The sequence below is a fragment of the Petaurus breviceps genome, unplaced genomic scaffold (assembly GCF_028583685.1).
Source record: "Petaurus breviceps papuanus isolate PSGF00001 unplaced genomic scaffold, PetGlider_PUasm1.0 90594, whole genome shotgun sequence".
NCBI lineage: Eukaryota > Metazoa > Chordata > Mammalia > Diprotodontia > Petauridae > Petaurus > Petaurus breviceps.
Window position 1 is genome coordinate 2,578,204 of NW_027187281.1, and position 22,637 is coordinate 2,600,840.

Sequence of the window (22,637 nt, forward strand, 5' to 3'; positions counted from 1 at the left end):
TAGCTGGGAATTTTCCATGTCATTGAGCCACCTCTGCACACTGGACTTGGTCACCATAACAAGACAAAAACAAGGGTGGAGGTCCTCTAGTTAACTTCCTATGATTAAGCAAGTGAATTTATAATCTTCATTTCATGATTCTGGGGCCTAATACATAGAATTTATAATCACTATTCCTATGGAATCATATCAAATTGATCAATACTGTTGGAATAAAATTGGGGTCCGATTAATCATCTATCACACTTTAATTTTTAAAATTTCCATGTATCCAATGAGATGTTTTAGTAAAATTTATTTACATTTGGTTTTTCCCTTATTTACACAAATGATTTTCTTTTGCTTGGGGGAGAGGGGGACGAGGAGGAAGACCCAGGAAAGAGTTAATAATAGGCAGGTAGTTCCTAAGTACCACAGCTATTTAAAAAGCAAGCTGCAACTATTTTTTTTTCTACTCTGGAATTTCACTGATACTACTTTCTTTTTTCTCTCTCTGTTCAGTAAAATTTCCTTGCTCTTACACTTAAAACAATAAATCTGCCACTTTGCAGGTGAAGAGTGATAAAAGGTCAATGTAACATTCACAGTTATGTTTTTAATTCCTTTAAAAGAAATTCTAAAGAATGTTAATCCAGAACTCACCAGAATATTTCAGCATTTATAAAAAAAAACATTCACATCACAATTAGGAAATTCAGAGTAGAGAATTTACATTTTAGTCACAAACTCAGGTTCTAATTAGTTTTTTGTTGTTTAGTCATGTCTGACTCATCCTGACCCCATTTGGGGTTTTCTTGGCAAAGATAATGGGAGTGGTTTGCCATTTCCTTCTCCAGCTCATTTTATAGATGAGGAAACAGAGGCAAACAGGGTTAAGTGACTTTCACAGGGTCACATGGTTAATAAGTGTCTGAGGCCACATTTGAACTCAGGAAGATGAGTTTTCCTAACCCTATCCACTGTGCCACCTAGCTGCCCTCTAGTTAGTTTATGATGTCATAAAGTCATATAGTCTTAGGGAAAAGATCCCCCCCCCTTTTTTTTTTCTTTCTCTGTGCACTCCCCAAACCTGGCCAGAGTTTAGGAATGTAGAGAGAAAGGGAGACTGTCTTTCTGAAGACTCAGAGAACTCTCCAGAGAGATTCACAAGACAGAAAAGCATTTGCCAGCAAGGTTTTTCTTTTCAAACTCTATGTGCATAATTTTCTAAGAGCAGTCTCAATAAAATGAGGGATTATCACCACAAGACAGACAAAAAGACAGTAAACACTAGTGACAAAGCTTCTTAAAAAATTTTTTTTTGTGCACAAACAAAAGTCCCTCTGCAAGTCAAATATGGCTTGGTTTTAAGACATCTTTTTGGTTAATAATTTTGCTTTCCCCTTCTCCTTTTCCAACTGGTAAGATTCCTCTCCTGGTTTACCAGTCACTCACCAACAATGGTTATTTATGACTGCTGGCCATGCCACTTGCCATTAAATGGTTATATGCTTTCCCAATCCCTTCTTCAGATAAGTATCTTCAGATAAGTATCATTATTCCTTCAACTCCCTGAAGTAGAAGTAGACAACTAACTCCCTAAAGGGTGTCTTGGTGTCAATGTCAAAATGTGGACCTCTCCTGGTAGGGAGCCTATAGCCCCTTAAGAGGGAAAAAAATGTCTCCAATATTCTTTAATCCCTAATTCTGATTTCTAGATTTACTATTGCCAAATGCTGTCAGATCACACTTAAACACAAACAGGACACAAGAAAAATAAGGCAAGATTTGTCCAACAGAGTGCAATGGGGCTTACCTTAGCTCAGAAGGCTGAGACTGAGCTCCTATCCCCGTGGAAAATCTTACCTGAGTGCTGTTAAAGGGGAAATCTCCCCAAGAGGCTGTCCCAGAGCTCAACTTCCCACCCCCAATCCCTTTGTGGTTGCCAAACTGTAACAGTTAAAATTAAGTCAGACTGAGACACAAAGTTTCACCCCCAATCAATTTATTAGTAAACCATGAATTTACCAATAAACAGGACCTCAGCTTCCCAGCAAAATTAAGACCCTGAATGAGGGGGACAGCTTTCTTTTATAGTTTTAGAGAGTTCATAAAATAGGCAGCCTAGCACCAAAGATGGAAGAAAATATGATTGGATGGAAGTTTGGGAATGAAGGCTAGCAACAACCCCCTCCTTCCCTCTTGTGACTAAGAAATGTCCTTTGAGTCTTTGCATTTGCAAGGACAGAGAAAGCAAACCATACTTCTTTGGATAACAAACCAGATATCCTTGAAGGATAACTTAGTGGTATAAAGATACTAGAACAGACTCCTTGGGATCCACCTGCTTCCTTCCTTGACACAAGAATAGAACAGTGATTAACAAGATAACTGGATTTCTAAACTTGACTTCATTACAGGCCAGTTCAGAGACAAACATGTCCGAGGCCATTACAGGACAAAATGAATTTAACTGTAAGTAGGATCAATTAAAGTCATCAAGGTGGTGAAGTAGATAGAGCATTGGGACTGGAGTCAGGAAGACATGAGTTCAAATCTGGTCTCTGACACAAGATGTGTGACTCTGGGTAAGTCCCTTAACTTAAGTTTGCCTCAGTTTCTTCATCTGTAAAATGAACTAGAGAAGGAAATTGCAAACCACTCTAGTATCTTTGCCAAGAAAATCCCAAATGGGGTCAGACAACTGAAATAACTGAACAAGAAATCACCGATTTTTAAAAAGTCACGGAATCAATCTGATTATTTCATTATAAAGGTTATGACTATCTCATAAATCCATATAAAATGTGTTGGCTTGACTAGTTATTTGTTATCAATCAATGAACATTAAGCACCTACAATGTACTCGGCATCATGCTAAAAGTGTTGAGGATAGAAAAAAGAGGTAGAAGACAATCCCCGCCTTCAATGAGTTCACAGTCTCACGGGGAAGAATTACAAGGGAGGATTCTACTTGGAAGCAGAGGGAAAAATCATTGGGAAGTCATAGTATTAAAAAAGTACATTGACAAAATTTTTTTAAAAATTTATATAAGTCCCCAGTTTAAGAAACAGTAGGTTAAAAAGAAAGGTCAAGAACCAGCTGAGTGTTTAATGCTGTATCTCTTTCTGAGGAGGAAATAGGTTTTCTCCGATGTCTTTGAGTACTTCTATCTTCTTCTGTAGGTGTTCCTGCTCAGTCTGAAATTTTGATATCACAGTGTCTGTGGTAAGAACAAATAAAATCATTTCAGGTTATTCTGTTTTTTCAGCATGAAGCGTTGTACCCTTGTTCACAAGTCACTTCCAGATAGATCTCAAATCATTTTAAGGATGTTAGATCAATTCTTAATATCAAAATTTTACTTTTTTTCCCCAAGATTTCTCTGTGAAACATGGTACTGTGATTGGGGAATGGAGGGTAATTATTCATACCTTAAATGAAGTAGGTATTTTAGATCTCACACACACACAAAAAGAATTAATAACTCGCCTGTTATCTCTACCTGCAAACACACACACTCTTTATCCAGGGCACAATTCTAGACTTGGTTTTAACCCCACCTTAAAACTAGGTAGCAAATCCTTGTAAAGACTCCATCTACAACTGTCATTTAGATTACTTCATGATAGAACATAAAAATCAAATTCCACTATAAGGAGATGCAGACCACTAACACCTCCGATGTAATTTAATAAGAACATTTGCATGAATGACCTATCATGAAAATGCTTCAGAGATCTTTGGTAGTCAACTAGATAGTACCTTTGATTTTATCTTTCTTCAGAGTGATCACTGTCTATAGTCCATGAGAATCACCCCCAAATAAGGTTACAATTTGGAAAATGAGGTTCCTTCTCCAAATACTAATATGAGGTTACCTTTTGCAAAGTATTATTTTTTCATTCATTAATTCATTCACAGGTTTAGAGAACCTTGAAAAAAGAAATGCCTTTTTTGTGTTAAAAAAAAGATGAGGGTCATCTACCTAGCAAAATTGAGTATAATCCTTGGGGGGGGGGATACATATTTAATGAGATAGAGGACTTTCAAGCATTCTTTTTTGTTTTGTTTTTTGCTTTTTGGAGGGGGAAAGGCAGGGCAATTGGGGTTAAGTGACTTGCCCAAGGTCACATGGCTAGTAAGTGTTAAGTGTCTGAGGCTGAATTTGAACTCAGGTCCTCCTGACTCCAAGTGCTCCACTCACTCCACCACCTAGCTTCCCTTCAAGCATTCTTGATGAAAAGACCAGAGCTGACTAGAAAAATCTAACTTTCAAAAATGGGACTCAAGAGAAGTATAAAAAAGTAAACAGAAAAGGGAAAATCATAAGGGATTTAATAAGGTTAAACTGTTTACATTCCTACATGGGAAGATGATATTTGTAATTCATAAAACTTTTCTCATTATTAGGGTAATTAGAAGTTATGGACAGAGGGCACAAGTGTGAGCTGAATATGAAGGGATGATATCTAAAAAATGAAATTAAGGGGTGAGAGTGTAAAGCTAAGCACGAACAGCTTTCCAGAGGATGGCTACTGTGAACAGCTTTCCAGGATCTGATTACATAGTATAGTGAACACTATTTATTCAGTAACAAACCACAGCAAAACATTCACAGAAAATCAAGGTACAGCATTCACAATGTTACAGCTTATCACATAAAATCAAAATACAACATTCACAATGACAATAACTCAACAACTTATCACTAAAATGGCCACATAGATTTCACCAAAGTGGTCACACAGTTTTGAACAAAGTACAATCATTTAGTCAATCAATCACTTAGTAACTCAAATCATTCAATCATAAAGTACAAAAGGTCAAAGTCCTCCACCCATGGGGCACACTAAGTTACAAATCAGACACGACTCAGGCATCAGTCACTACTCAGTACCCTCTTAAGGGGTAGTGGGAAATACACAGGCCATTCACCCCTCAGTCACAAGTAAATCACAATTTCATCACTACTCAGTACCCACAGAGAGGTCTTTTCATCTTGACTCAGGCAGGCTCTCGGCTTCCATGGCTCCTCTTCCATGGTCCCAACTTCCACCTGAATCTAACCAACTGCCACATGAGTTCAAAGGCAGACAGCTCCCAGCTCCTTGTACAATTCTCCATGCAGTTCCTGCTCCACATTGGAGCTCACAGTGTCCAGTCCATCTCAAATCCTTTACAATCTCTGTTCCTGGGAAGACAAGGCTTAACAAAGCCACAAGAACATTCACACACATTAACAAAGCCACAACAAATTTGTACAGAATACTGACACCACAGTCATGCTTCCTTAGTTGTCAGCAGCTGCAGCTGGCCCTTGGAAATCCTCAGCAGCTTCAGCAGCTCCAGCTGGCCCTTGGAAGTCTTCAGCAGCTTCGTTCTCAAAATCAAAATCACTTTCTCCATGGAAGTTCCAGTCCAACAGCAGCAGCCCAGCCTTCAGGTGCTCATCCCAAGAAGTTCTGATGGTCCAGCTTGTGCTCTTCCTTAAATATGGTATAGCTCCTCCTTGTTCAGCCACTTCCTGTTACGTCAGCAACTGGGGTTCATACCTTCTGTTTCTTTAATACAGGCTTAATTTGAAACAAGGTGCTAAGTACCTCTTAGCTTACCAATACAAAGGGATCTTCAAATTTCATTACCATTACAGAGAAAAATGTACTGGGAGAAAGGGAATGAAAGAGGTAGAATGGGGTAAATTATCTCACAAAAAAAGAGGCAAGAAAAAAGTTTTTACAGTGGAGGGGAAGAGAGGAGAGGGAGAATAAGTGAACCTTACTCATCAGAATTGACTCAAAGAGGCAATAACATACATACTCAATTGGGTATAGAAATCTATCTTACCTGACAGGAAAGTGAGAGGGGAAAGTAATAAGAGAAGGGGAGGGGGTGACAGAAGGGAGGCCAGATTGGGGGAAGGAGTGGTCAGAAGCAAAATACTTTTCTTTTGAGGAGACAGGGTGAAAGAAGAGAGAGAAAGAATAGAATAAACAAGGGCAGGGGATAGGATGGAGGGAAATACAGTTACCAACAGTAACTGTGAAAAAAAATTTCAAGCATGTTTCTCTGATAAAGGTCTCATTTCTTTTTTCATTTTATTTTATTTTATTTTTTAAGCAATTGGGATTAAGTAACTTGCTCAAGGTTACACGGTCAGTTATTCTGTGAAGGTCTCGTTTCTGAAACATATAGAGAACTGACTCAAATTTATGAAAATAAGAGCCATTCCCCAATTAGTAAATGAAATGCAAATTAAAACAATTCTGAGGTACTACCTCATACCAATTAGATTGGCTAACAGGACAGAGAAGGTAAATGACAAATGTTGGAGGGGACATAGGAAAAATGTGACATTAATGCACTGCTGGTGGAATTGTAAACTGATTCAACCATTCTTTGGAGCAATTGGTCTGTTTCTCAAAAGAGATTAAAAAAAAAGAAAGTGTATGTACAAAAGAATATGTACAAAAATATTTATAACAGCTCTTTTCTGAGGGCAAAGAATTAGAAATTGAGGGGATGCCCATCAACTAGGGAATGACTGAACAAGTTGTGATATGTGATTATGATGGAATACTATTGTACTACAAGAAATGAGCAGGATGCTCTCAGAAAAACCTAGAAAGACTTATATGAGCTGATGCAAAGAGAAATGTACTGTGTACAAAGTTACAGCAATATTGTAAGATTATCAGCTATGAATGACTTAGCTATTCTCAGCAATACAATGATCCAAGACAACTCTGAAGGACTTATGATGAAAAATGCTATCCATCCCCAGAGAGAGAACTGATGGTGTCTGAATACAGATTGAAGCATACTTTTTTTTTTACTTTCTTTGTTTTTCTTGAGCATTTCTTTGTTTATGTTTTCTTTCAAAATGTGACCATTATGGAAATGTTTTGCATGACTACACATGTGTAACTTACATTAAATTGCTTATCTTCTCAATGGGAAGGGGGAGAAGTGGTGAAGAGGGAGTGAGGGAGAGAATTTGGAACTCAAACTTTTAAAAACGAATGTCAAAAATTGTTTTTACATGTAACCGGAAAAATAAAATACTAAATAAAATTTTTTTTTAAATTAAAAATGATGAGGGATCTAGATCTGGGATTTCATTGATATAGGGAAGTCCCAGAAAGGATCTCCCATTAGCAAATGTTCTGCAACTTACAGGAAAAGGTGCTCTGTGTACTGAGTGGTTAATGGTCACATGGGCAGTATAATGCCAGAGGAAGAATTTGAATTCAGGTTTCTTTGACTGGGGGCCAGTTCTCTGTTCATTCACTCTTTCAATACCATAAATGGTTTTATCTAAACTCTAACAGAATGGTTATTTTATAACCCCAAAGTACATACCTGCAGATATTTTCCTCAGTGAATTTTTAAATATAGCAGAGTCAAAAATTAAGTTTGCAATTTCTTGTAATTCTGGAAGGGGAGAAGGGAGAAAGATTCATTTTAGTCAACTGTCTACAAGGGGACCAGACCTTCATTAGTCAATCAACAAGTGCTTTCATTAAGCACTTAACTGTGTACTAGGTATGCAAAATGATCATTGTCCTCCCTCAATGAATTCACATTCAAACAGGGAAGACAACATATATATACCCATCACAGTATATGCAAAGAGGACAAAATGTACACATCTTGGAAGATAGGTTACGTTAGAACAAATATAAAATAATGCTGTGTTCCTTATCAGTGATTTAGACAAATGAAATGAATAAACAGAAATAATTTGCTTTTCATAATCCTCATTCTTAGGAATAAGGGAAATTTCAATTTTGTTGAGGTTTAGTGTATTTGCATCTACTTAATCCCAATTGCCCTCCAAAAGGCAAAAAAAAAAAAAGAGTTCACCCCTTCAAATAGGATGCTTCAGATCTTTAGCAAAGAGTTATCAAATTAAGCTTCAATCCAAATGTGAACAACTATAAAATAATTCTTTCCAACAACTTTTTTTTATCTTTCAGCAGAGCTTTACTGTTACAATATCAATTCTGAATTAGAATATAAAGAGATAGATACACTGGGTTTTAAGGGAACTGAATGCTGCACAAGTCAACTTAGAACATTCACCTGATTTTCTTAAGTTTCAACTGAGTGTTCTGTGGTTGAATGCAGCTTTAAATTTACATAATTACATATCTTCAAAGTAAATTTTATTGATATCTTTTTATATTGCTTCTATTTCCAGATATGCCTATTCTCTGTCCCCTGCCAGGAAACCATCCCTTTCCATAAAGAATAAAAAGATGATGAAAAAAATAGTTCAGCAAGACTAACACATCAAAAAAGTCTGACACATGGAACATTCTGCCACACAAACACACACACACCTGCAAAGAATGGAAGTACATAATTTGTCAAATCTTTTTTGGGGGACGAGGCTCATTCATTATGATTTCATTAACCTTGTTATTTAAAAAGAGGTTTTGTTGATAGCTTTTTGTTTTCTTATCACTGACATTTCTCAGTGTATATATTATATCTTGTGAACAAGATTCTCCCAGAGCCTCTGTAAAATGTGGGAGAACTTTGAGAGGTACCCTCCTTGCTTCTGTACATTCATCAGTCTTGTGATATAAAAGTTTAAGAATGTTGAACTTGGAGTCAGGATGGCTGGGCTGCCATCCCACTTAATGCACTAGAACAAACATGTAGTAAGGGCTCTCTAGATACAAGGCAATATGTTAGGCACTTGTATGGCTATAAAGATAAAATGTTTGAAACAAAGACAAAAATAAAACAGCCCTTATCCTCAAGGAGCTCCCACTCAACTAAACCAGAGATATCAAACTCCCACCAAAACTCCCAAGTGTGGCCTGAACCAGATGAAAATGCAATTGGGAAATGTTTAACAAAATAAGGAAGAAATACAACATGACATGGATAATGGCTAAGTCAATATGGGGCAAACAAAGATTGATTTCTACTTGAGTTTAACATTACTGTGCTGAACTCTAAACCCTAAAAGACTGTGAGAGAAAAGGAACAGAAATAGAGAAACAATAAAGAGAAAAAATTGTTCTGTCTCATTTCCTGGCCTTAAGTGGGTTCTCCACATTTTAACACACAATAATTATGGTACCTTTTTCTGAGGTGGTGTTATCCTTAATCTTGAAATGAATCCCATCAAGATCCTCTAACAGAGCTTCAAATAAGTTTTCTATGAGTCCAGTATTTTTCATCTTCTTCAGCATATCAACTTTTGCTGAGAAAACACCTTTTTGACACAGAAATTGCTTTAGTGAGCTTGAGTATGTAGTTCTAGTAGTGAATTTATCGTGGCTTACTGAATGCCTGACTAACTCAGTGATGGGTAAACCGAGTAACTGACATCTTTATTATTTTTCTAGACATCTTTTACTTGCAATTTCCTAATGGAACCCTTTTATTAGATGGAGCTATGAAGTACATTACAAAGGACAGTGATTATAAAAATCTAGCATTGGGGCAAATGTATATGTCTTTCGAGTAAGATTATTTTGGATATAATTTTCATCTCCTTGAGATGACAAGGCCCTAAAGCAGAGTTTTTAATCTAGTGTCCATGGAGAGACTTCAGGGGCTCTTTAAACTTGGATAGGAAAAAAATTACATCTTTAATTTCCCTAACCTCCAACTGAAATTTATCATTTCCTTTGATTATCAATGTAGGCAACAGACATTACTCTGTGCCTGGTTCATGGTAGGTACGTAATAAATGCTTATGGACTTGAGAAGGGGTTCATGTCTTTGCCAAATTGCTGAAGGAATCCATGACACAAAAATGATCACAAATTCATGCTCTAGAGTATAGTTTTTCTTTGACATGGCATCTCTATATTATAAGATAAGAAGAGAAAGTAGAATGTCATTTAATGCATGGTATCTTACTAGAACAGCTCAGACTACGCATTTATAGCAGGCCCATTGAGAAGACATAGATATAGATACAGATATAGACATAGACATAGATATAGATAGCAAACCCATAGACTTGATAAAGAATTTAGATTAATCTATGTTTCCTAAAATAACAACAAAGCCACAATAAAGGGCAGGGGAAGGAGTTTTTAAAATTGTATTTATCACTGTTTTAAAAGAGAAGAAACATTTATTTATAGGAGTCAAGTAACTTTGCTAAAAGTAAAGGGGTGCAAAATTGTCTTCATTCTATCTGGAAGGTGCCACATACAGAACAATGTGGTCAGTCTGAAAGGTATTGTATGGTCCCATATGGTACATTAGTTACAAATTGATAGGGGAGGCAAATTTATTACATTGGGAAAATTAAATCTTAACAAGTAGAAAACAGGCATTTTAACATGCTATATGGTAAAAAATAGAGGCAGTGCTGCCTAGTAGGAGGATGGAGAGCTGGCCTCAAAGCCAGGAAGACTAGGTCAAATTCTGCTACATCCTTTCTGTGTAACCATAAGCAAGTCACTTGACCCCTCCTTTCCTCACCCAGTAGTTTCCTGACCAGTGAAATCACAGGTTTGGATCTTACCCCTACACATTAAACTTATGCTGTTACTAAAGTCAAATAATAGTTCTCTATTTGGTATCTGATGTAAAAACTTGAATTAAGAAAACAAAGAAGACAAACTTACGGTTGTTTTTTCCAAGGGCATGTTTTTGGCAGAACACTCTAAAATATATAATTTAAAAGAATTAGTCAGTATTTATTTTGTATTTCCTTTGACTTAAATTCTGAAAAACAAATTTTTCTCAAAGTGATGAATAAAAATGCTATCTTAAACATTTTTTTACAATACTGATTGTATACCAAAAAAAAAGTCAAAATGGTTAAATACAGAACATTATGAAATGCAAAATGGATGACTTTGATTACATTAAAACAGAAAAGTTTTTGCACAAACAAGGCCAATGCAACCAAGATTAGAAGGGAAGCAGAAAACTGGGAAACAATTTTTACAACTAGTGTCTCTGATAAAGGCCTCATTTCTATACAAATAGAGAGCTGAGTCAAATTTATAAGAATACAAGTCATTCCCCAATTGATAAATGGTCAAAGGATATGAACAGGCAGTTTTCAGATGAATAAATTAAAGCTATCTATAGTCATATGAAAAAAAATGCTCTAAATCACTATTGATTAGAGAAACAAAAATCAAAACAACTCTGAAGTACCAGATTAATCCTATAAGATTGGCTAATATGACAAAACAGGAAAACAGTAAGTGCTGGAAGAGATGAGGGAAAAATTGGAACACTGATGCATTGTTGGTGGAGTTGTGAACTGATCCAACCATTCTGGAGAGCAATCTGGAACTATGCCAAAAGGGCTATAAAAATGTGCATACCCTTTGATCCAACAATCCCACTTCTAGGGCTGTATCATAAAGAGATCATAAAAATGTGGAAAGGACCCACATATCAAAAATATTTATAGCAGCTCTTTTTGTGGTGGCCAAGAACTGGACATTGAGGAATCCATGAATAGGGGAACAGCTGAACAAGTTGTGGTGTATGAGTGTAATGGAATACTATTGTGCTATAAGAAATGATGAACAGGTAGACTTCAGAAAAACCTGAAAAGACTTATTTCAACTGATGGTGAGTGAAATGAGCAGAACCAGGAGAACATTGTACACAGAAACAGCCACACTGTGAGATGACAAACTTTTACAGACTCAGCTCTTCTGAGCAATGCAAGGATCTAAGAGAGTTCCAAAAGACTTGTGATGGAAAATTCTATCCACAACCAGAGAAAGAACTATGGAATCTGAACGCAGAGCGAAGCATACTATTTGCTCTCTCTCTCTCTTTTTTGTGTGTGTGTCTTCTTTGGTCTTTGGTTTCTTCTTTCTCATGGTTCTTCCCAGTGGTTCTAATTCTTCTTTAAAACATGACTAATGTGAAAATATGTTTAATATGAATGTATATATAGAACCTATATCAGGCATGCCATCTTGGGGAGGGAAGGAAGGTGAAGAAAATTGAAAACTCAAATTGAAAACTAAAAATAAATTAATTTTTTTTAAAAATACTGTTCTATATCAAGTAAGTATCCTTATAGCTCTATGATTCTTTGTGTGGTTTTCCTATTCATCATTCCACAAGACATAGATTGCACATTCCTGTATTCATTCACTATTTTTCTTCCTTTCCAAATCTTTAAGGCTCAACTCTACACCCAGGTACTCAAAAAAGCAAGGACTCTGAAGACAGAGGACCTGGGTTCAAATCTTAATACTCCCTACATATTACTGCTTCTTATTCTTACTACCTGTTTGAACTTGGGCAAGTCATTTAAGCTCATTAAGCCTCAGTTTTCCTCATAAGTAAGATAAGATTGGATTAGATGAATGGTGGCTCCTTCCAGATCTCTTATCTGTGACCCTATTGTGATAACAGAATTTTTCTGTATTGTCTTTATGACTGCCATTTCTTTAAGACAACTAGTCATATTGTGCCCAAACCCAAATCACATGCCGCCTGATTTGGAGCCCACCATTAAGCTCTTTTATATTTGTCTTTGTCTCTATCCTACATCCTGTAATAGCTTGAAACAGCTTAAGGCAAAGGCTTGGGTATTGCCCAAGGCATAGTCCCCTAACACTGTACTTCCTGAATTAGAATTCTGTATATCATCACTATGTACAAGAATCAGTCCTGGGGTTATGGTACAAGTTTATCTTAAGAAGAGACCACCCTGTTCTGTTCCTGATAACCAAGCTGGGTCCCCACACCCTATACTCAGAACATGACCCTAGCCTGTCCCCATTACCCAATGATCATTTACCCTGTACCCTCCACCCTGTTCTGGGAGGGGCCCCTTTCCAGGAAAAGTTGCACCCTTGTACCCTTGCACCATTTTCCCAAATTAGCCCTGAGCTATAGATCTAACCAATGGCAATTCTTGGCTTCTGTACATCATTGCTAGTTCCCCTCCTCAATAGTGGTTTTTGTGGTTTTAGCCTTTATAAGCACTATATGTACCCCAATTCAGAGCTGCCTGGTTTGAGTTTATACTCCAGGCAGTCGCACACTTAATCAATAAATCCACCCCTAAATTTACCTTGAATCTAGGTCTCAGCTTGCTCTCTTCTTTGCACAACAGTCACATAATTAGCTGAACCTTGAAGAATTTAGCTGACATCAAATTTAAGCTCTGGTGATTTGCTGGTTAGTGATAAGAGGATTTCTGGCTCTATAGTTACATGGAAGACAGATTAGAGACAGGAGAGACTGGAGACAAATTAAGATTCCATTTCAATAGTCCAGTTGATGGGATGGAACCTGCACTAGAGTGGTGGCTGTATATGGAGAAATGATAGAAGCAAGGTATTTTTGAGATATAGAATCAACAAAATTGGTTGGATTTGGTAGGAGGTTGGAAAGAACAAAGGGTTGAGACTGATTCTGAGGTTCTGAATCTATTGACTGGAAGGATGGTGGTGCCCTTGAAAAAAATTAGGAAGGAAAAGGGAGGAAGAGAATGAGTTTATTAATCTTGTCTCTGAGATGCTGCTATGGGACATGAAGTTGGAGATGCCTAGCAGCCAAGTAGTGATGTAGGATTACAACTTAGGAGAGAGAGGTTAAGTCAAGTCACTGTGATGAATGAAAAACCTGAAAAACATTGTTTCTGGGTCTGGGTAACTAATAATAGATTTATATTAGGCTATCTGGCAAACAATGAATTTATAATCACTGGTTTCAGTAACCAAAGATGAAAACATGGAGACGCTGAAACCCTTAAATATTTTTTGAAAAAGAATACTCTTGACAAGAGAAAATCAACCCTGATTAGTAGACATTTAATGAGGAGTTGGGCTAAAAGTCTTCAGCTCCTCCTACTGAGAACATGGCTTGATCATAAGGCTCAGCTACCTTCAGCAATCTGGACAAGGGAATCCATCTCCATCCAGACCACTCTGGCTGGTTTTCTCCTTCCTGAGCTAGGTCACCCGAAACTCTAAAAGAGGGGTACAAGGACAAGGGTTCCTTCCCCCACCTCCACCCCCTAAGAAGTCAACTAGAGTGAATTCTATTTACATGCTTAACAGAAGAGAAGTTAAGGCTCCTAGTGGGGTAGATTCCTGCCCAAGATTTAAGAGCATATTTCTTTGAGGGCTAGGACAATATCATCAATCAGTCATGTCCTTCAGAGACTGACTTTTTTATGGGGGCTGGGCCTTAAGTGAGTAAAAAAAGAAGAAAAGCCTAGATCCTAAATTAATAATTGATTATTAATATATAATAGTAAAATAATTTCTATCAGTCAACAATATTTATTAAGCCCTTGCTATGTGTCAGGCACTGTGCTGAGTTCTGGGGTTACACGGAAAAACATGTCCCTTCCCTTAAGGAGCTCACATTCGAATCGGGGCGACAATGTGTAATTATGCACATACAGGATACATACAGAGTGGGAGGGAAGGATCTCAGAGGGAACTCACCGGGGTGGGAGACTAGGAAAAGGTCTTCTATTAAAAAGTAGGATTAGAACTGAATCTTGAAGGAAGTCAGGAAAGCCATGAAGGGGAAGTGAAGAGGGAAAGAACATTCCATAGATGAGGGACAAAGTGCAAAAGAAAAGTCTGGAGACAGTATCCTGTACAAAGAAGGCAGTGTCTAGAGAAGAACTCCAAAGCTAATATAGCATGATTTTCTCAAAGAAGTAGCAACTGCACAGCTTTGGATTGAATGGAAATTCTTTTCTCCATTGGAGTCATCATGAAGTTCCCTAACCCACAGAGATCAAGCTCCTTGAAGCTGCCTCTTCTCAGTGGATCTGCTTTGTTCTCTCTCAGTTCCTGGCTGGATGAATCATTTGTTATTGTTCCCTTTTTCTGATGACATGGTTAAACCTTGCCCCTATCCCTTTCTGCCCTCTGCCTTCTCAAAGCTTATCCCTGCTGCTTGGCTCCTGAAGTAGTTGCTGGAATGGTGGCTTGGATATGTAGATTTGAGCATCATCTATATATGGATAATTGAACCCTTGGGAACTGATGAGATAACTAAGAGACAGTTTATAGGAAAAGAAGCAAAGAGGGCTCCGGTTCAGGGGGTGGGAGTTGAGATCCAACAAAGGACACTGAAAAAAAGTTGGTCAGCTAGGGGGAAAGAAAAATAGGACAGCATCTTTATTGAAATGAGCAAACGCTTAGCCTTCTGCAATAACATTACAGGTCTTCAACCTGTGGAAACTGGAGGAACTAGTGTTTAAACTATAGACAGAGGGAATAGTTCCCAGTTCTTTCTGCCTAAGAGGACACCATTTCTGAATCATGTAGAGTAGCAAACACACCCTCTGACTATTCTAAAGCTTTAGAGTCAGATAGATGAAATAGCTTTGGCATTTGTTGAGATGGTATAGTAAAGACAGCAGCTATAAAACATACCCCCTTCCTCCTCCACACTCCCCATAAGGCTTAGGCATGCTGTGCTATAAATACAAATATAAATAAATCATCAATGAGAAGAGTAAGAAAAGACTACATTATTAGAGAGGCACATACTTAGGGACCATGGAGACAAGGCTTTGTCCATGCAAAAGACTGACTCCTATTTGAGTGTGGTATCTGTGCTGGGCAGCTCACTGCTCTGAGAGACTGGGCCTTCTCCTGACAGGGCACGACATTTCTGCTGGGCAATGGCTCCACTGGACTTCTGGGACTTGCTTTTTGTTGAGAATCAACAGTTTCCATGTCCTTAAGCTCACAGATCAGCTACAATCAGTAGCTAGGGTACTACTGTGCTCTTTAAAAAGAGCCAAGACTCTTACCTCTCAATATCACTCACTTTACACCATTTTAAAATAAATTATGAGAACTAGTTCATTATAGCTTTACTTCAAATAGGTTTCCTTGCCTTGGGCATGTAGAACAGTGGTGTTTTAGAAACGGGGAGCCACTAAACTGTATATAAGAATCTCTACATGCTGTACATTGACTTGGTTTACAAGTGTAGTATCATTTATGTTTTATTTAAGTTTTACCTATTTTGTTAAATATCTCCCAATTACATTTTAATCTGGTTTGGGCTGTATTTAAGAGTGTTATGGGCCATGTGTTTTGACACCTCTGGTGCACAGTACATTTCATTAGAGTATGTACCCAATGATTTTTTTTATAGCACCCTCTCTGGGATACCTCCTCAAGTCAGTACTCATAAGTTTGAAGGTTGAGTTACGTTTGGGGAAATAACTATTACTACTATTTCAGGTTCAAAGTGTCTGTACCCCAAAAGCTATAGTTCATAAGCCCCTACTGCTGAATTACCTTTAAAAATCAGCCAGAAGATCCAATTACCTCAAAGCAAAGGCATTTTTACTAAGATGATAAAAACAGTAGCTTATAAAACATTTTCACTCATAAACTTGTGGTTTATCCTCCCACAAATATATAGAGTGTTAGTGGGAAAAGTGAGCACTATTTACAATGGTAATGAGGCATATACATAGAGAATATATAGGACCATGACAACTCAGGCTTCGGGTACCATTAAGCACTCATGTCATTTTTTGTGGAATTTTCACACAGATCTCTCCTCCCCTGCTGGACAAGCTATTCAGCTGGCCTCTTCTCCACAATTCAACAATTATCAAGAACTAATTCTCCTTTAATCCAAGGTTGTCTTTCTTCTCTTTGTCAGAGGTCACAATCTTTTAATTTGCTTCCTGCTCCTAACTGTGTCTCACTAGAAAATGTGTCTTTGCTACAAGGTGTACTGAGTTCAAAGTGAGTAGTGAGAACCAACTGTTAAATTTTCAGTGTGAGCATTTACACTTTGGAAATTGGTAAATACTACAAAGCAGGGCTAGACAATCAACAAAACAATAATTTATTGTTTATTCTTTGTCTCTTAAAACAAGACAATCAATTTAACAATAAATTATTTCTTAAGAAAGCAATGGAGAAACTGTTAATGCAGATTAAACTTAAAAAGGTCCATGCACATTCTCAGGGGAGAGAGTTAGTTGTTAAACATTTACCAGCATACCTGTGCACTGCTCATTAATTAGTATCTTATAACTATTGTCTGTTCTCTGCTCAGACCATTACCATATTTACACAGGTCTCCACCACCTTTTGCCTGGACTACTACAATAAATGCTGAATTGGTTTTCATGCTTCAAGCCATTTCCTTTGCTAATCAGTCTTTCATACAGCTGCCAGATTAATATCCATAATACATATATCTAATCATGTTATTCTCTGGTTCACAATTCTCAGTAGCTTCCAGTTGCTGCTAGGATAAAGTTAGTTAACACTTCTGTGGGACCTTACAAAGTGCTTTCATACATACACACACACACACACATATATATGTACATATATACACACACATATACACACATGTGTTAATGTTTAATAGTATTTTTCCAATCATATGTAAAGACAATTTTTAGTGTTCATTTTTATAGTTTTGAATTCCAAATTTTTCTTCCTCCCTCCCTCCTGTCCCCTCTTCCTAAAATGGCAAGCAATTTGATATAGATTATATATGTACAGTCATGTAAAACATATTTCCATATTAGTCATAGTTGTGAAAGAAGAAACAAATCAAAAGAAAAAACCACAAAAAACAAAGAAAGTGAAAATAATATGCCTCAATCTGCATACAGAGTGTATCAGTTCATTCTCCAGATGTGGATGTGCTTTATGGATAGTATATCATTTTTTTTCTCCTAACAATGACAAATAGCTGCTATTATTATCTTCATTTTACAGATCAGAAAACTGAAACAAAGAGAACTTAAGTAACTTGCTTAGTCTCACAGCTCATAAGTGAAATAGGAAAACCCAGGTCTTCCTAATTCCACATCCACATTCTATCCACTAAACCATCTAGCTGCTTGGCCTGGCCTTAAAATCTTTCACAATCTACCTCCTTTCAGACTTACTTTTCATTATTTCATGTTCCAGCCAAACTGGCCTATTTCCTCTTCCCTGAACTTAGCATCTGATCTCCTACTATCTCTGTGCCTTTGCATTGGCTATTTCCCATGCCTGAACTATTGCTGTTGTTGTACAAATGCTACTTGTCAAGTTCAAAATAACAAAAAATAAAATACTCTTTCCTAAATTAAAAAATACGTTTAGTAAAATTTTGATTAAATACTTGTAAGTTCCACCACGTTCATCAGCTTGTATTGTTGCCTGGTCTTGTCTGGAACAGAAGAAATGGTAATTCTTGGAACATTTTTTAACATCACATCCCACAGTAGCTCCTTTCTTAAGGCAATATGAGCATTTCTGAAAAAAAAAATAATAAAATATATTAAGCCAATTGTTTGTCATAGCAGCTTTTATTCTATTTTGGAAGTACTGTTGACAGAAACATCTTGGAAAACTGAAAAACAGTATGACAGAAACTAGGTATAGACCAACATCTCACATCATGTACAAAGAAAAGGTCAAAATGAGTACATGGTTTATACATAAAGGGTGATACCATAAGCAAATCAAGAGAGCATGGAATAGTTTATCTGTCAGGATTTATGGATAAGGAAAGAATTTAGAACCAAAGAAGATAGAGCATTACAAAGTGTAAAACAGATCATTTTGATTATATAAAATTAAAAAGTTTTTGCACAAACAATACTAATGCAACCAAAATTATAAGGAAAGCAGAAAACTGGGGGAAAATTTTTTTGCAACAAGTATCTCTGATAAAGGCTTCATTTCTCAAATATATAGAGAACTGAGTCACTTTTTAAAAAATACAAGTCATTCTCCATTTCATAAATGATCAAAGGATATGAACAGGCAGTTTTCAGGCAAAGAAATCAAAGCTTTCTATAGATATATGAAAATATGCTCTAAATCACTATTAATCAGAGAAATGTGAATCAAAATAACTCTGAGGTTCTGCCTCATACCATCAGAGTGGCTAATATGACAAAAAAGGAAAGTGTTGGATGCTGAAGGGAATGTGGAAAAACTGGGACATAACACACTGTTGGTAGAGTTGTGAACTGATCCAACTATTCTGGAGAGCAATTTGGAAGTATATCCAAAGGACGATAAAATTGTGCATACTCTTTGATCCAGCAATACTATTGCTAGGTCTATATCCCAAAGACATCCAAAAAAAGAGATAAGTACCTATTTGTAGAAAAATATTTATAGCAGTTCTTTTCATGGTGGCTAAGAATTGGAAATCAAAGAGATGTCTATCAATTGAAGAATGGTTAAACAAGATGTGATATATGATTGTAATGAAATATTATTGTGCTATAAGAAATGACAAGCAGCATGATTTCAGAAAAAAATCTGAACTGATCCATAGTAAAGTGAATAGAAACAGGAGAATGTTGTACATAGTAACAACAATATTGTTCAATGAAGAACTGTGAATGCCTTAGCTATTTTCTGCAATACAATGATCCAATACAATCCTAAAGGTCTAATGATGAAGCATACTAACCACCTCCTGAGAAAGGACTGATATTGATTGAATACAGGCTGAAGCATGATGTTTTCACTTTCTTTCTTTCTTTTTTTCTTTTATTTGAGTGTTCTTACACAAAATGACTAATACGGAAATGTTTTACATAATTGTACATGTATAACCTCTATCTTATTGCTTACTGTCTCAGGGAGGAGAGAGGGGAGGGAGGGGGAGGAATAGAATTTGGAACTCAAAACTTTAAATAAAAATATTTTTAAAATTTTAAAAATTATTATTGTCAAATTACTACTAAATTCCTTGCCCCTTTGTGGTTCACAGGTGACACCCTGTCAATCCCCCATCATTTTATTTCCCTGCTGTTCCTATATCCAAGCTCCAGAACACTGCTACAAGTCACACATCGAGGCCAGCCGCTGCAAGTTCATGTTATCTGCTGTAGAAGCAATATCTGCCATGTAAGCTAGGAGAGTTTTTCCTTAAAAAGTATGCAAAGTGTTCTCAAGACTTAATTGGTTGTGGGGACCTAGACTCAAGCCACCAATGTAGCTTTCTGGTGGCCTAAGTACAAAAGTCAGCCCACAAGAAGGAAAGAGGTAGTTCTCCTTCAGACTCAATGGACCCATCAGCATGGCCCACATAGATGCAGGTCGGGGAGTTGCCCTCAACTGATGGTATATGATATATATATATATATATATATATATATACATACATATATATATATATCTCCTCAATGATATATCCTTGACTCATTTCGTTCCAACTTCCAACCTGGAACATCAGAGCAGCCTGAGTCAAGCATGGCCAACCTAAAGCAGGCCCTAACTGCTGTGTGAAAATCTTTCTATTTATTTCTGATAGACTCACTCCAGATCTTTCTGCAAGTCCACAATTTCATCTCCATTACCCTTTCTCTAAGGAGAAGATCTCCCCACCTCTTTTACTGGGAAGATCCAAGCCATTCATTGTGAGCCCCCTTATCTCCTCTACTTACCACCTTAAAACTTTTCTACATTTCAGTCCATTCCTTCTGCTCCAGTTTCCAAAGCTAAGATGGCTCTTATCCTTGCTAAAACTAACCCCTTTCTTACATTCTTCATCCCATATTCTCCAGTTTTCTCAACGATCTATTGATCAATGAACTGATTGATCTCACGTGATTAATCATTCTGTCTCATCTTCACACTCTCCTTACCTTCCCTACTAATAACATGCCTTATTCTTGTTGTTCAGTTATGTTCAGTCATGTCCAACTCTCTGTGACCCCATTTGGAGTTTTCTTGGCAAATATACTAGAGTGGTGTGTCATTTTCTTCTCCAGTTTACAGATGAGGGAACTAAAGGCTAGTAAGTGTCTGAGGCCACATTTGAACTCAGGGACATGAGTCTTCCTGATTCTGACACTATATTCACTGCATCACCTAGCTGCTCCTAACTTTCACCATCTCAAAAACATCCATTTATATTAACAAAAATGACTAAGATGTCCATAGCTTCTGACCCAGAGATTCCAGTGCTAGGAATATATTACAAGCAGGCCAAAGACAGTATGTAAGGTCCTATATTTACTAAAATATACAGAGTAGGATTTTTTTTTGTAGTAACCAAGAACTAATGACAAATAGGGGAGATGAAATAAATTTTGCCATAGGAATGTGATAAAATATGTTCACATTCAAAACTTTTTTTCTCTTGATATCTTCTGTCTTTATATCACCTTCAGTTCCATATATAGATCTGCCTCCAACCTCACCCATACAGTCATCTCTTATAACAAGGTGGGGGGGAAGTAATTCAGCAAAGTCTAAACAATGCATCAACCAAGTCTGACAATATACAGTCTTCCACACCATCCTACCTCATATCTACAAAGAAGGGAGGGCAGTGAATTCTTCTATCTTTTCTTAAGAGTCAAGTTAGTCATCATAAGTGTTCAGTTTTTATTTTTTGCCCACTTTCGATTTATGCTACTGTAGTTTGTATATATTGTCTTCTTGGTTCTATTTACCTCACTTTGCATAAGTTCATATTTCTTTTCATGCATCTCTGTATTTTTCATATTCATAAGTTATTAATGTACCACAATTTGTGTGGTTATTACCTAATCAATAGATATTTTCTTTGTTTCCTGCTACTTTCCTTGCTACTACAAGAAGTGTTCCTATAAATATTTTGGTGTATATGGGACCTTTCCAACTTTAACTTCCTTGGACTATATACTCTCTGGGCAGTGTATGGACATTTTAGTCACTTTAAAAACTCAGAATTCTAAATTCCTTTCCAGAATGGTTAGACTAATTTACAGCTCTGCTAAAAATTGTACAAGCAAGGGGCGGCCAGGTAGCACAGCGAGCAAGAGCCCTGGCCCCAGTGTCGGGTCAACCTGGGGATCGAATCCGGGCTCAGACACTTAGCACCCACCCAGAAACACCTGGCCCTGTAACCTTGAGCAAGTTACTTAACCCCAATTGCTTAGGGGCAGCCAGGTGGCTCAGCGAGTAAGAGCACCGGCTCCAGTGTCCGGACGACCTGGAGATCGAATCCCGGGCTCAGACACTCAGCATCACACCCAGAAACACCTGGCTGTGTAACCTCGAGCAAGTTACTTAACCCCGATTGCTTAAAAAAAAATTGTACAAATGTGCTTATCTTTTATCATCCCTCCTACACTGGCTATTTCCATTTTTGTAAATTTGGATATGGGATGAAACATGATATGATTTTCATTTTTTCTTGTTATTAGTGACATGGAACAGTCTTTTATATAATTATTAGTAGTTTGCGGTTCTTTTGAGAATTGTTCGTATCGTTTAACCACTTATCTATTGGGGAATGGCTCTTAGTAACAGCCTCCTGGTACATAAGCATCTTATGCTTAAATCACTCAAGTGAAAAGTTTCTTCCTATAGAATCATATGAAAATATGCTCTGAATAGCTACTGATAAGAAAAATGCAAATTAAAACAGCTCTGCGGTACTACCTCAAACCTATAAGATTGGCTAATATGACAGAAAAGGAAAATGACAGATGTTGGAGGGAGTGAGGAAAAGTCGGGATACTAATGTACTATTGGTAGAGTTGTGAACTGATCTAACCAGTCTTGAGAGCAATTTGGAACTATGCCCAAAGGGCTACAAAACTGCATACCCTTTAACCCAGCAATACCACTATAGGTTTGTATCCCAAAGAGATCAAAGAAAAAGGAACAGAACCTATACGTATAAAAATAATTCTAGCAGTTCTTTTTGTGGTGGCAAAGACTTGGAAATTGAGGGG

At 37.1% G+C, this 22,637-nt stretch overlaps 1 protein-coding gene across 7 annotated transcripts in view; it reads right to left on the bottom strand.

Moving 5' to 3' along the window:
* Window positions 1-1,967: 1,967 nt before the first annotated feature.
* The window catches only part of PHF11 (PHD finger protein 11), a 58,807-nt gene continuing 38,137 nt past the window's right edge, over window positions 1,968-22,637 (bottom strand). For 3 of the 7 annotated variants that reach the window (XM_069063647.1, XM_069063648.1, XM_069063649.1), the window contains 5 exons: window positions 18,068-18,201; window positions 10,585-10,622; window positions 9,078-9,212; window positions 7,343-7,414; window positions 1,968-3,203 (listed from right to left, as the gene is read on the bottom strand). In XM_069063647.1, the coding sequence (XP_068919748.1) occupies window positions 3,091-3,203; window positions 7,343-7,414; window positions 9,078-9,212; window positions 10,585-10,622; window positions 18,068-18,201 (492 nt within the window). In that variant the 3' untranslated portion in view covers window positions 1,968-3,090. Of the gene's footprint in view, window positions 3,204-4,551; window positions 5,645-5,666; window positions 6,163-7,342; window positions 7,415-9,077; window positions 9,213-10,584; window positions 10,623-18,067; window positions 18,202-22,637 lie in introns of those variants that run through there. The other 4 variants (XM_069063650.1, XM_069063653.1, XM_069063652.1 and 1 more) reach the window with 4 other exon arrangements.